The 14,174-nt window shown below is 47.6% G+C and overlaps 1 protein-coding gene across 3 annotated transcripts in view; it reads left to right on the forward strand.

Moving 5' to 3' along the window:
* The window catches only part of NF2 (NF2, moesin-ezrin-radixin like (MERLIN) tumor suppressor), a 468,843-nt gene that overhangs the window by 106,146 nt on the left and 348,523 nt on the right, over nucleotides 1–14,174 (forward strand). For all 3 annotated transcript variants that reach the window (XM_069214589.1, XM_069214587.1, XM_069214588.1), the window contains exon 8: nucleotides 2,047–2,181. In XM_069214589.1, the coding sequence (XP_069070690.1) occupies nucleotides 2,047–2,181 (135 nt within the window). The remainder of the gene's footprint in view (nucleotides 1–2,046; nucleotides 2,182–14,174) is intronic.

A 14,174-nucleotide genomic window follows, 5' to 3' on the forward strand; every position in this document is an offset into this window, starting at 1 on the left:
TGTTTCAAAGCAATGTCTCTCAACATGTGCTCACCCTCTTTCTTTTTAACTTGTTCATAGGCTCTCACTTTGGCTCCCTCTGTCTTTAACCTTTCCTTACTGTCCCCCTGTCTTGCAAATTTTAACCATTTGTTCAGGACGTAAAAATGTAACAGTCATACTTTTTTCATCCTAAAGTACACATGCATTCTCTCAAATAGGTCAGTTTATCAAAGTCGAATGTACCATTTAATGGTAATTGTAATGAAACTTCCTGAGAAGTATATTCATGCCATTGCTTTGAAAACCATACAATGCCCTGTTTTGTCATCATTTCCCATGCAGTGGTGCCCAACACTGAGACATGGTTGTGCTTCGTCCACTCCCCTGGACGAGCAATTACCCATTTTGAACTCTAAAACTCAACTGTCTGTGTCTCTGCAGTAGAAAGTATCTATTGATAGAACAACAATACTACTTATCACACAGACTTGACACACCTTACCTGGTCTCGATGACTGTGTGTCTCAGGTTTGTTGGATCCAGCGTAATCAACATTGTGTCTTGGGGTACCGATGATTCCCTCAGACTGCGACCAGGGGAAACACACTCCCTTCTGTGGGTATGTACTTTGAAGTCAGTTGGTTCTCCAACCGGCCTCTTGACACCGGCTTTTATAGTCCTCTTGGATTCACATGGTGGATCCTGGACGAGTGAAAGCCCAAATTAGGTACCGTCAAGGAGGAAACCACAAATAGCCATAGTTGTGAAGACAGTTTATTGCAAGTTCGAACTGAGAGATGCGAAGCCGGAAGCTTCATACCACACTCTGCCTGGTGCAACCAGCACACAGATATATATACAAAGCAGTTTTCATTGTAATTCAGGGTGCAAGCGGAATCATCAGTGCATGCAAACAGTTAACAGGTAAAAGTTTTGACAGTTGACACCTACGTACGGAAGTGTACACCTTCAGCGACCTTTGTACTAGTGGTCGGAACCTGTGCTACACATGTCCCTATCTTATGAGCAGGTTTCCTCTCATTTTTCGGACTAGCCAGCAAAAACAGTTATTGGAACATTCCTATTTCACATCTGTGTATCTGAAATTATGAATTTAAGTTGAAGCAAAAGGGACAATAACAAACACATGGCGATGAACATACAAAATGGAAGAACAACTGTTCTACCTATATGCAGTGCACATATTCTTTCTCACTAGTCCGCCTTAAAAGCTCTTTTGCACTAGTTCTGCTTCTTTTTTTATTTACCAATCCATCTTCAATTGATGAAATAAAAAAAAAAGGCACCTGTCTCATGTAGGCTTGCATGCGGAATAGAACAGGCCTGTTCTCACAAAATGCTATGGCTACATTGTTGCACCTTTTGTTTGGGCCTTATTTCTTTTCCTTTTCTAAATATAATTTTCGCAATGCTGTACAGCATCTTCCTGATGCTGTAAAGCATGGCCAGAACAGCATTGTCAAAGTCAATAAGAACCAAAGGTGACACCTATGTATTGGCTTTGCCAATGGTTTTCTTTTTTTGCTCACTTTACCACTACAGACAGGGACCTGCCATCCGCAAATCATTATTTGCCCGTCTATAAAAGACACCATAGCTTACTGTGCCGAAGGACTCAAACCAGTAACTCACTGACTTGTAAGATTCAAGTTGCACCTTATTAGTGAGTAACAAAATTGGCCAAAACACTCCTAGTGTTGCTTGTGTTTCCATGTAGTGGGCATATGACAGTAAAGACTGAACAGTCACTTATTTTGCGGACTACAACTCTTTTTCCTTCTCTGTAGTAGTGATATAGTGATCATAGAATAATGATCTAAAATGCATCCAGGAGTAATTACCCGGGCTTAGATTCATTCAAGCATTTCATCCATCATATTATGTAAAGTGGTTTTGTGCTAATGTAAACCTTATTAAATTATTTTGTAATTTTCTTATAGGCTTGTAGCTGAGTAACAATTAAGTCAACTTCTTCGATGTTGCTTGCAGTTGTGGAAGACTAAGGATCAATGACATTTTTAATGGCTTTTCTCTTCTTCACAGAATAAAAAGGGAACTGAACTTCTACTAGGTGTTGACGCCCTTGGACTCCACATTTATGACACAGAGAACAGATTAACAGCAAAAATCTCCTTTCCCTGGAATGAGATTCGTAACATCTCATACAGCGATAAGGAGGTAAAAGTTCTTCTTCCAGCGGAAGGCAAACCCGCCATTGATAAAGGGGTCCTACAAGTGTGGTTACTTCTCTGAACTTTTCTTGCTGTACTTTTGTTATTGCTGTATTTCTTACTTTTCTTCCACCAAAGGATTCTTTATAAGCTTGTCATGTAAAGCTTAAGTCATACATGTCCCTAATGTGTCACATAGAGTTTGCGGGCTTGGGCACTCCAAATTTTGGTGACTGGTATTGTAATGTAAGTGACAGATATTGTATTTTCATTAGATAATAGACATCCTTCTTGGTTTACCAGGGTGCAGTATGTAGCATGAGGGGGCATTTTACATAATAGAGTATGACTTCTCTATGATGTACATAGTGATGTGAAACATTTATCAACTATTAATAGAATTGCGCATCGCGGCAGATCGTTATGCAGGTTATGGTCATATGGCTATAAAGTGAGAACTGGTTGAGCAGGATATATGAGCTCAGTGTCGGGAAGAATGAGGTGGTTTGGAGCAGGAATCACATGCATGTGCCTTTTATGTTGTTTTCTGAAATGTTTAAAGAGCGACTGGACTTATGAGTGCCAAAGGCAGTTCGTTCCCAATCCTGGGTCCAGGCAACAAGAATGCTTACTTTGTGGATCTTTGAACATTTTTTTAAATGTTTAGTCTTAACTTTTGCTAGGTTTATTGAAGTTAGGCTAGTGCAGCGATGAGAGTTTGGTGAAGGAAACCTGGACTATGGAAATACTAACTGCAGGTAGATAAAAGACCTTGACATGGGAAGCGTGGCCTCTCAGTTAATAGATGTTTCATGGCATGTGTGGCTGTAGAAACACATGCTTAGCATAAGTCTGCCTACTAGTTTTGGGCTCCGAAGTGTGCAAGTTGTTTTTGAAAAAGTCTTTTGAATCATTAGGTATAGTGATTCCTCCTCTTGCTTGCAATGTAAATGGTCCTCGACTCCATTGTTAAATAGTTTTTTTCCTGCCATTGGGTTCGGGCTTGTGCTCCTCTGCTACGGGCCAATACTGTTGTTGGGCTCTTTCATTCTTTTTGTTTTCGATTGCGGTTCAATTACAGTTTCCCTCCATACACCATCAACGCCAAATTCATCTGAGAGGTTTGATTTGACCGCAACCCATTTGGGCCTTCACCTATTGGGGCAGACCATCTCTTCAACGTTCTCCCCAGCGGACGTCCGATTGATGATGGAAAGGATGCCCTTTTGATTCTGCCCTTTGTGTCAAACCAAGTTTCCAGACACAGACCTACACCTGTGATTATCTCCCGAACATCAGGAGGCAACTTGTGAGGTCCACAGGTCTGTCTTTTTGATCTAAATAGACACTGAGAGATCAAAGGGCTTGAAGATTACAAATGTTTCAACAGAGCATCGAAGATACACTGGCCCTTTTCGGTTCAAAGGATCCACAACTCGAGGTGGGGGCTTATCCATTGGCTGTAGAAGAAGTTCAACATCTCTCCTGCTAACAGCTCCCGGTCAGACATAGTCACAAGGCATCACTCCAGGGCAGCAATCCATGAGGACTGTGCCCCCTCCACTTCGAACTCAGCCAATAGCAGCAGAGACTCACCCCCTCTCATAAGACAAAGACTTTTGTTGGGCCAACACTGCCTTCGAGACCTGGTCTGCACCGACCAGCTAATTCTGAAACACCCAACCACGGCTCAGTGTCAAAAAAGCCTTGACAGCAAGTCATCATGGTTTAGAGGGCTTTTAAGGGTGTGAGAGACAGTGGCTAGTGGGCTACTCTCCCTGTGGCTTGTCTGCCCCTGCAGTGATGACTTCCTGTAGGGAGTACGTCACTTTCTTCCCAGAACCCACTATCCTAGGGGTCTACCAAGATGGCAGGACCCTTCCTTGGCCTTTCAGACCTCCTAGCCCACCCTCAAAGGTGTGGCTAGTTTGAGGAAGGTGCATGCCTCCTGCATATCTAATTTCTTGCCTGCCTGGCCAGGCAGGGCAGGAAAGCTTTGTCCTCCACTGGGGGGACAACTACTTTCACATTAAAGGTGAGTGAACCCTTAGAGGCTCACCGCTCTGATGCTTTTCTCACTAGCCAGCCTGGAAGGGAGGAGGTGTGGCTTCCTTTCTGCCCAGGCCCCTTTGTCTTACGTCCTGCCAAGGTGCTAGCACCATCAACAGGAGGGTAGACTTCTTTCTGTGGCGGCAGCGGCTCGGGAGAGCCCGTCAGAACAGTACATGACTGGGTAACTTGGTGGGGACCCTCTAAAGGTGCCACCTGGGCATCTGCTTTTTAATCCTAAACATGGGCATCATGTTCAGGGTTAAAAAGCACAGTGGTTGATAGCAAATACTAGCGATTCTGCTGGGCCATTGCCGAGATGGACATCTGAGCAGTGGTCAGATGCCAGCCCCTGTTATCCAATAGACCTCCTGTTCCTCGTGCCAGCATTGCAGTTTAAATGCCAGCATGGGGACATATGTGTTCATGCACATGTGCCCTCCCTCATAGAGCAGCGCACCCTGCCCCCGGGGCTAGAGAGGACCTGCCTTAGGGGTGACTGACCTGTCCATGGGCAGTAACAGGGGCTCTGCCTGCTCCTGGTGTGGGCAGAGTCTCACTCGAGCTGCAGGCTGACATGGCAGCGCTGCAGTCTTACTTTTACTTGGGGTACACAGCGTGGCACAATCAGTGCTCTAACCCTGATACCCCCTTTACCACCGTTGTCCTGGGTACCCTGGCTACCATAGGGGTGATGCTAAGGTGCTTGCCAATCTTAGCCTGTGCAATTCAACATACCATTTTAGGGGCAAGAGTGCTGGTACTGGGGCCTGGTTAGCAGGCCTCAGTACACTAACAGAGTCCAAAAACCACCATCTAGCAGTTTAAATAGGGGCAAAAAGTGGTGGCATCTGCAAAGAAGCCCAGTTTGCCACAGCTAGGCACCTGACCCATCCACCAGCTCTGCAGCCGGATGCCCCAGGGCAGGTAAAACTATACTGCTGGTGTTTCTAGTGACCTTGCCTCCCCAGCACCCTACAACGTAAAGGGGACCCCTGAGAACTACTCAAAGTGGAAGTGCAAGCTGTGCTTCAAAAGGAGGCAATAGACTGATCATCGACCTAAAGAGGTACATTCTCTTAGAGCAATTCCACATGGTCACAGTTCAGTATGTCATACAGCTGCTACAACAAGGCGACTTCATGACTGCACTGGACCTAAAGGGCGCTTACTTACACATCCCAACTCCCCCAGCACATCATCAATACCTAAGATTCATGCTAAGTGGACAGCTTTTTCAGTTCAAAGTGCTTCCATTTGGTGTCACCACAGCCCCTAGGGTGTTTACCAACTGCCTAGCAGTAGTAGCAGCTCATTTATGCAGGCAAAACATCCACGTTTTCCCTTACCTGGATGATTGCCCCATCAAAAGCAGTACTCCTCAAAATTGTTTTCACTTAGACTACCATAAACCTACTTCACCAACTAGGTTTCACAGTCCGTGCACTGAAATCTTACCTGCAGTCCCTTCAGTTACAACCTTACCTAGAAGCCATCCTCATCTCACACATGGGGATAGCTTATCCCAAAGCTGCAAGAAGTCAATCTTTCAGAACACTTATTCCACAATTTTATCCTCACTGTAAGATAACAGTGAGAACAGTTGTGCTTCTTGGGTATCATGGCATCATACATAGCCATTGTACCTCTTGCTAGGCTCAATATGCATCCATTGCAAGAATACTTAGTGCATCAATAGACACAAGTGGAGGGTAAGCTACAGGATCTAGTCTTGATCAGCCATCAAGCTTGCCACTATTTCCTGTGCAATGGTGGAATTCCAACAATCTTCTAAAGGGATGGCCTTTTCTAGACCCAGTTCCGCAGAGGACTATAACAATGGACACATCACTCACTGGTTGGGGAGCTCACTCAAAGGAATTGACTGTACAGGGACAATGGTCACCCAGAAAAACTCATCTACATCTGGCACTGAAAGCATTTCTTCCCCCATCTCAGTGCAAAGTGGTTCTTATCAAAATATACAACATTACTATCATGTATTATTTGCAAAAACAGGGGGAGAACCTGGTTCCTGGGTGGCCTGCACCTCAGCTATCTTATGTAGCCCAGAACATATGGAGGTTCGCTCTTAGAAACAACATTCACGTCTTAGTAAACTACCTACCATAAGTGGACAACAATTTTACAGATCTCCTCGGCAGGAGACAGCAACAAGCCAACGAGTGGAAGCTCAACCCACAAGACCTCCACCCGTTCTTCTTACAGTGGTGTCTCCCAGATATAGGCCTGTTTGCCACAGCAGAAAACACCAAATGCCCAAACTTAGCTTCCAGATTCCCATGGTCAAAGGGCAGTGCACCATGGATGTGTTGGTCAGGGATATATGCTTATGCTTTTCCACCTCTCCCACTGCTTCTGTTTGGGATTCACAAACTGAGGCAGAGCTCTCTGACACTCATCCTGGTGGCTCCCAAATGGGCCAGACAGCCATGGTTCACCACACTACTTGATCTTTCAGTAGTTTCACACCAGGTACTTCCCAGCTGGCAGGATCTTTTGACCCAAAACCAGGGCGCTATAAGGCATCCAAACCCCACATCTCTCAATCTTGCAATCTGGCTCATGAGGTCTGTAAGGAAATACCTCCTTGGCATGGTTGCCCCCGGACTTTTTGCCTTTGCTGATGCTATGTTTACAATTGAAAGTGTGCTGAGGCCTGCTAACCAGGCCCCAGCACCAGTGTTCTTTCCCTAACCTGTACTTTTGTATCCACAATTAGCAGACCCTGGCATCCAGATAAGTCCCTTGTAACTGGTACTTCTAGTACCAAGGGCCCTGATGCCAAGGAAGGTCTCTAAGGGCTGCAGCATGTCTTATGCCACCCTGGAGACCTCTCACTCAGCACAGACACACTGCTTGCCAGCTTGTGTGTGCTAGTGAGAACAAAACGAGTAAGTCGACATGGCACTCCCCTCAGGGTGCCATGCCAGCCTCTCACTGCCTATGCAAGTATAGGTCAGTCACCCCTCTAGCAGGCCTTACAGCCCTAAGGCAGGGTGCACTATACCATAGGTGAGGGTACCAGTGCATGAGCATGGTACCCCTACAGTGTCTAAACAACACCTTAGACATTGTAAGTGCAGGGTAGCCATAAGAGTATATGGTCTGGGAGTTTGTCAAACACGAACTCCACAGCACCATAATGGCTACACTGAAAACTGGGAAGTTTGGTATCAAACTTCTCAGCACAATAAATGCACACTGATGCCAGTGTACATTTTATTGCAAAATACACCCCAGAGGGCACCTTAGAGGTGCCCCCTGAAACTTAACCGACTGTCTGTGTAGGCTGACTAGTTCCAGCAGCCTGCCACACTAGAGACATGTTGCTGGCCCCATGGGGAGAGTGCCTTTGTCACTCTGAGGCCAGTAACAAAGCCTGCACTGGGTGGAGATGCTAACACCTCCCCCAGGCAGGAGCTGTAACACCTGGCGGTGAGCCTCAAAGGCTCACCCCTTTGTCACAGCACCGCAGGACACTCCAGCTAGTGGAGTTGCCCGCCCCCTCCGGCCCCGGCCCCCACTTTTGGCGGCAAGGCCGGAGAAAATAATGAGAATAACAAGGAGGAGTCACTGGCCAGTCAGGACAGCCCCTAAGGTGTCCTGAGCTGAGGTGACTCTAACTTTTAGAAATCCTCCATCTTGCAGATGGAGGATTCCCCCAATAGGGTTAGGATTGTGACCCCCTCCCCTTGGGAGGAGGCACAAAGAGGGTGTACCCACCCTCAGGGCTAGTAGCCATTGGCTACTAACCCCCCAGACCTAAACACGCCCTTAAATTTAGTATTTAAGGGCTACCCTGAACCCTAGAAAATTAGATTCCTGCAACAACAAGAAGAAGGACTGCCTAGCTGAAAACCCCTGCAGAGGAAGACCAGAAGACAACAACTGCCTTGGCTCCAGAAACTCACCGGCCTGTCTCCTGCCTTCCAAAGAACTCTGCTCCAGCGACGCCTTCCAAAGGGACCAGCGACCTCTGCATCCTCTGAGGACTGCCCTGCTTCGACGACGACAAGAAACTCCCGAGGACAGCGGACCTGCTCCAAAAAGACTGCAACTTTATCCAAAGGAGCAGCTTTAAAGACCCCTGCAAGCTCCCCGCAAGAAGCGTGAGACTTGCAACACTGCACCTGGCGACCCCGACTCGGCTGGTGGAGAACCAACACCTCAGGGAGGACCCCCGGACTACTCTACGACTGTGAGTACCAAAACCTGTCCCCCCTGAGTCCCCACAGCGCCGCCTGCAGAGGGAATCCCGAAGCTTCCCCTGACCGCGACTCTCTGAAACCTAAGTCCCGACGCCTGGAAAAGACCCTGCACCCGCAGCCCCCAGGACCTGAAGGACCGGACATTCACTGCAGAAGTGACCCCCAGGAGTCCCTCTCCCTTGCCCAAGTGGAGGTTTCCCCGAGGAAGCCCCCCCTTGCCTGCCTGCAGCGCTGAAAAGATCCCTTGATCTCTCATTGACTTCCATTGCGAACCCGACGCTTGTTCTAACACTGCACCCGGCCGCCCCCGCGCCGCTGAGGGTGAAATTTCTGTGTGGGCTTGTGTCCCCCCCGGTCCCCTACAAAACCCCCCTGGTCTGCCCTCCGAAGACGCGGGTACTTACCTGCTGGCAGACTGGAACCGGGGCACCCCCCTTCTCTCCATTGAAGCCTATGCGTTTTGGGCACCACTTTGAACTCTGCACCTGACCGGCCCTGAGCTGCTGGTGTGGTAACTTTGGGGTTGCTCTGAACCCCCAACGGTGGGCTACCTTGGACCAAGAACTGAACCCTGTAAGTGTCTTACTTACCTGGTAAAACTAACCTCCCCCAGGAACTGTGAAAATTGCACTGTGTCCACTTTTAAAATAGCTATTTGTGAATAACTTGAAAAGTATACATGCAATTGAAATGATTCAAAGTTCCTAATGTACTTACCTGCAATACCTTTCAAACAAGATATTACATGTTAAATTTGAACCTGTGGTTCTTAAAATAAACTAAGAAAATATATTTTTCTATAACAAAACCTATTGGCTGGATTTGTCTCTGAGTGTGTGTACCTCATTTATTGTCTATGTACAACAAATGCTTAACACTACTCCTTGGATAAGCCTACTGCTCGACCACACTACCACAAAATAGAGCATTAGTATTATCTCTTTTTACCACTATTTTACCTCTAAGGGGAACCCTTGGACTCTGTGCATGCTATTCCTTACTTTGAAATAGCACATACAGAGCCAACTTCCTACATTGGTGGCAGCGGTGGGATACAAGACTTTGCATTTGCTGGACTACTCAGCCAATACCTGATCACACGACAAATTCCAAAATTGTCATTAGAAATTGATTTTTGCAATTTGAAAAGTTTTCTAAATTCTTTAAAGTCCTGCTAGGGCCTTGTGTTAGTCCCTGTTAGCATTTCTTTTAGAGTTTAAACGTTTGGTAAAAGTTTGAATTAGAACCTAGAACTAGTTTTAGATTCTTAAAAAGTATTCCAACTTTTAGAAGCATAATGTCTAGTGCCGAGATGAATGTGGTGGAACTCGACACCACACCTTACCTCCATCTTAAGATGAGGGAGCTAAGGTCACTCTGTAAAATAAAGAAAATAGTAATGGGCCCCAGACCTTCCAAACTACAGCTCCAGGAGCTGTTGGCAGAGTTTGAAAAGGCCAACCCCTCTGAGGATGGCAACACAGAGGATGAAGATAGTGACTTGGAGGAAAATTCCCCCCTACCAGTCCTATTTAGGGAGAACAGGGCCTCTCAAGCCCTGACTCCCCAAATAATAGTCAGAGATGCTGGTCCCCTCACAGGAGGGGCCAACAACTCTGAAATCACTGAGGATAACTCCAGTGAAGAGGACATCCAGCTAGCCAGGATGGCCAAAAGATTGGCTTTGGAAAGACAGATCCTAGCCATAGAAAGGGAAAGGCAAGAGATGGGCCTAGGACCCATCAATGGTGGCAGCAACATAAATAGGGTCAGAGATTCTCCTGACATGTTGAAAATCCCTAAAGGGATTGTAACTAAATATGAAGATGGTGATGACATCACCAAATGGTTCACAGCATTTGAGAGGGCTTGTGTAACCAGAAAAGTGAACAGATCTCACTGGGGTGCTCTCCTTTGGGAAATGTTCACAGGAAAGTGTAGGGATAGACTCCTCACACTCTCTGGAAAAGATGCAGAATCTTATGACCTCATGAAGGGTACCCTGATTGAGGGCTTTGGATTCTCCACTGAGGAGTATAGGATTAGATTCAGGGGGGCTCAAAAATCCTCGAGCCAGACCTGGGTTGACTTTGTAGACTACTGTAGGAAGTTGGCTCTGTATGTGCTATTTCAAAGTAAGGAATAGCATGCACAGAGTCCAAGGGTTCCCCTTAGAGGTAAGATAGTGGCAAAAAGAGATAATACTAATGCTCTATTTTGTGGTAGTGTGGTCGAGCAGTAGGCTTATCCAAGGAGTAGTGTTAAGCATTTGTTGTACATACACATAGACAATAAATGAGGTACACACACTCAGAGACAAATCCAGCCAATAGGTTTTTGTATAGAAAAATATCTTTTCTTAGTTTATTTTAAGAACCACAGGTTCAAATTCTACATGTAATATCTCATTCGAAAGGTATTGCAGGTAAGTACTTTAGGAACTTTAAAGCATAAAAATTGCATGTATACTTTACAAGTTATTGACAAATAGCTGTTTTAAAAGTGGACACTTAGTGCAATTTTCACAGTTCCTGGGGGAGGTAAGTTTTGGTTAGTTTTACCAGGTAAGTAAGACACTTACAGGGTTCAGTTCTTGGTCCAAGGTAGCCCACCGTTGGGGGTTCAGAGCAACCCCAAAGTCACCACACCAGCAGCTCAGGGCCGGTCAGGTGCAGAGTTCAAAGTGGTGCCCAAAACACATAGGCTAGAATGGAGAGAAGGGGGTGCCCCGGTTCCGGTCTGCTTGCAGGTAAGTACCCGCGTCTTCGGAGTGCAGACCAGGGGGGTTTTGTAGGGCACCGGGGGGGACACAAGCCCACACAATATTTCACCCTCAGCGGCGCGGGGGCGGCCGGGTGCAGTGTAGAAACAAGCGTCGGGTTCGCAATGTTAGTCTATGAGAGATCTCGGGATCTCTTCAGCGCTGCAGGCAGGCAAGGGGGGGGTTCCTCGAGGAAACCTCCACTTGGGCAAGGGAGAGGGACTCCTGGGGGTCACTTCTCCAGTGAAAGTCCGGTCCTTCAGGTCCTGGGGGCTGCGGGTGCAGGGTCTCTCCCAGGGGTCGGGACTTTGGATTCAAGGAGTCGCGGTCAGGGGAAGCCTCGGGATTCCCTCTGCAGGCGGCGCTGTGGGGGCTCAGGGGGGACAGGTTTTTGTACTCACAGTCTTAGAGTAGTCCTGAGGTCCCTCCTGAGGTGTTGGATCGCCACCAGCCGAGTCGGGGTCGCCGGGTGCAGTGTTGCAAGTCTCACGCTTCTTGCGGGGAGCTTGCAGGGATCTTTAAAGCTGCTGGAAACAAAGTTGCAGCTTTTCTTGGAGCAGGTCCGCTGTCCTCGGGAGTTTCTTGTCTTTTCGAAGCAGGGGCAGTCCTCAGAGGATGTCGAGGTCGCTGGTCCCTTTGGAAGGCGTCGCTGGAGCAGGATCTTTGGAAGGCAGGAGACAGGCCGGTGAGTTTCTGGAGCCAAGGCAGTTGTCGTCTTCTGGTCTTCCGCTGCAGGGGTTTTCAGCTAGGCAGTCCTTCTTCTTGTAGTTGCAGGAATCTAATTTTCTAGGGTTCAGGGTAGCCCTTAAATACTAAATTTAAGGGCGTGTTTAGGTCTGGGGGGTTAGTAGCCAATGGCTACTAGCCCTGAGGGTGGGTACACCCTCTTTGTGCCTCCTCCCAAGGGGAGGGGGTCACAATCCTAACCCTATTGGGGGAATCCTCCATCTGCAAGATGGAGGATCTCTAAAAGTCAGAGTCACCTCAGCTCAGGACACCTTAGGGGCTGTCCTGACTGGCCAGTGACTCCTCATTGTTTTTCTCATTATTTTCTCCGGCCTTGCCGCCAAAAGTGGGGCCTGGCCGGAGGGGGCGGGCAACTCCACTAGCTGGAGTGTCCTGCTGGGTTGGCACAAAGGAGGTGAGCCTTTGAGGCTCACCGCCAGGTGTGACAATTCCTGCCTGGGGGAGGTGTTAGCATCTCCACCCAGTGCAGGCTTTGTTACTGGCCTCAGAGTGACAAAGGCACTCTCCCCATGGGGCCAGCAACATGTCTCGGTTTGTGGCAGGCTGCTAAAACTAGTCAGCCTACACAGATAGTCTGTTAAGTTTCAGGGGGCACCTCTAAGGTGCCCTCTGGGGTGTATTTTGCAATAAAATGTACACTGGCATCAGTGTGCATTTATTGTGCTGAGAAGTTTGATACCAAACTTCCCAGTTTTCAGTGTAGCCATTATGGTGCTGTGGAGTTCGTGTTTGACAGACTCCCAGACCATATACTCTTATGGCTACCCTGCACTTACAATGTCTAAGGTTTTGTTTAGACACTGTAGGGGTACCATGCTCATGCACTGGTACCCTCACCTATGGTATAGTGCACCCTGCCTTAGGGCTGTAAGGCCTGCTAGAGGGGTGGCTTACCTATACTGCATAGGCAGTGAGAGGCTGGCATGGCACCCTGAGGGGAGTGCCATGTCGACTTACTCGTTTTGTCCTCACTAGCACACACAAGCTGGCAAGCAGTGTGTCTGTGCTGAGTGAGAGGTCTCCAGGGTGGCATAAGACATGCTGCAGCCCTTAGAGGCCTTCCTTGGCATCAGGGCCCTTGGTACTAGAAGTACCAGTTACAAGGGACTTATCTGGATGCCAGGGTCTGCCAATTGTGGATACAAAAGTACAGGTTAGGGAAAGAACACTGGTGCTGGGGCCTGGTTAGCAGGCCTCAGCACACTTTCAATTGTAAACATAGCATCAGCAAAGGCAAAAAGTCAGGGGGCAACCATGCCAAGGAGGCATTTCCTTACAACTACTCAGTAAAAACACTAGATGGTTGGATTCAAGGCAGTGGTGTAAGTAATTATGATGGGCTGTACAATTTATTTGTGAAAGAACACCTGTTAAGTAATTGTTTCAATGATAAACTGCATCAGCATCTGGTAGACCTAGGACCAATTTCTCCCCAAGAATTGGGAAAGAAGGCGGACCATTGGGTCAAGACAAGGGTGTCCAAAACTTCCACAGGGGGTGACCAAAAGAAAGGGGTCACAAAACCTCCCCAGGGGAAAGGTGGTGAGACAGCCAAAAATAAAAATAGTAAAGAGTCTTCTACAGGCCCCCAAAAACCTGCACAGGAGGGTGGCCCCAGAGCCTCTTCACAAAACAATCCTGGGTACAAGGGTAAAAACTTTGATCCCAAAAAGGCCTGGTGTCGTAGCTGTAATCAGCCTGGACACCAAACTGGAGACAAGGCCTGTCCCAAGAAAGGTTCCACTCCAAACTCCAATCCAGGTAACACTGGAATGGCTAGTCTCCAAGTGGGATCAACAGTGTGCCCAGAGCAAATCAGGGTCCACACTGAAGCTACTCTAGTCTCTGAGGGTGGGGTGGATTTAGCCACACTAGCTGCCTGGCCGCCTAACATGCAAAAATACAGGCAGCAGCTCTTTATTAATGGGACAAGTGTAGAGGGCCTGAGGGATACAGGTGCCAGTGTCACCATAGTGACAGAGAAACTGGTTTCCCCTGGCCAATACCTGACTGGAAAAACCTATACAGTCACCAACGCTGACAATCAGACTAAAGCACATCCCATGGCAATGGTAACTTTAGAATGGGGAGGGGTCAATGGCCTGAAACAGGTGGTGGTCTCCTCAAACATCCCAGTAGACTGTCTGCTTGGAAATGACCTGGAGTCCTCAGCATGGGCTGAGGTAGAACTAAAAACCCATGCAGCCATGC

The sequence above is a fragment of the Pleurodeles waltl genome, chromosome 11 (assembly GCF_031143425.1).
Source record: "Pleurodeles waltl isolate 20211129_DDA chromosome 11, aPleWal1.hap1.20221129, whole genome shotgun sequence".
Lineage (NCBI taxonomy): Eukaryota > Metazoa > Chordata > Amphibia > Caudata > Salamandridae > Pleurodeles > Pleurodeles waltl.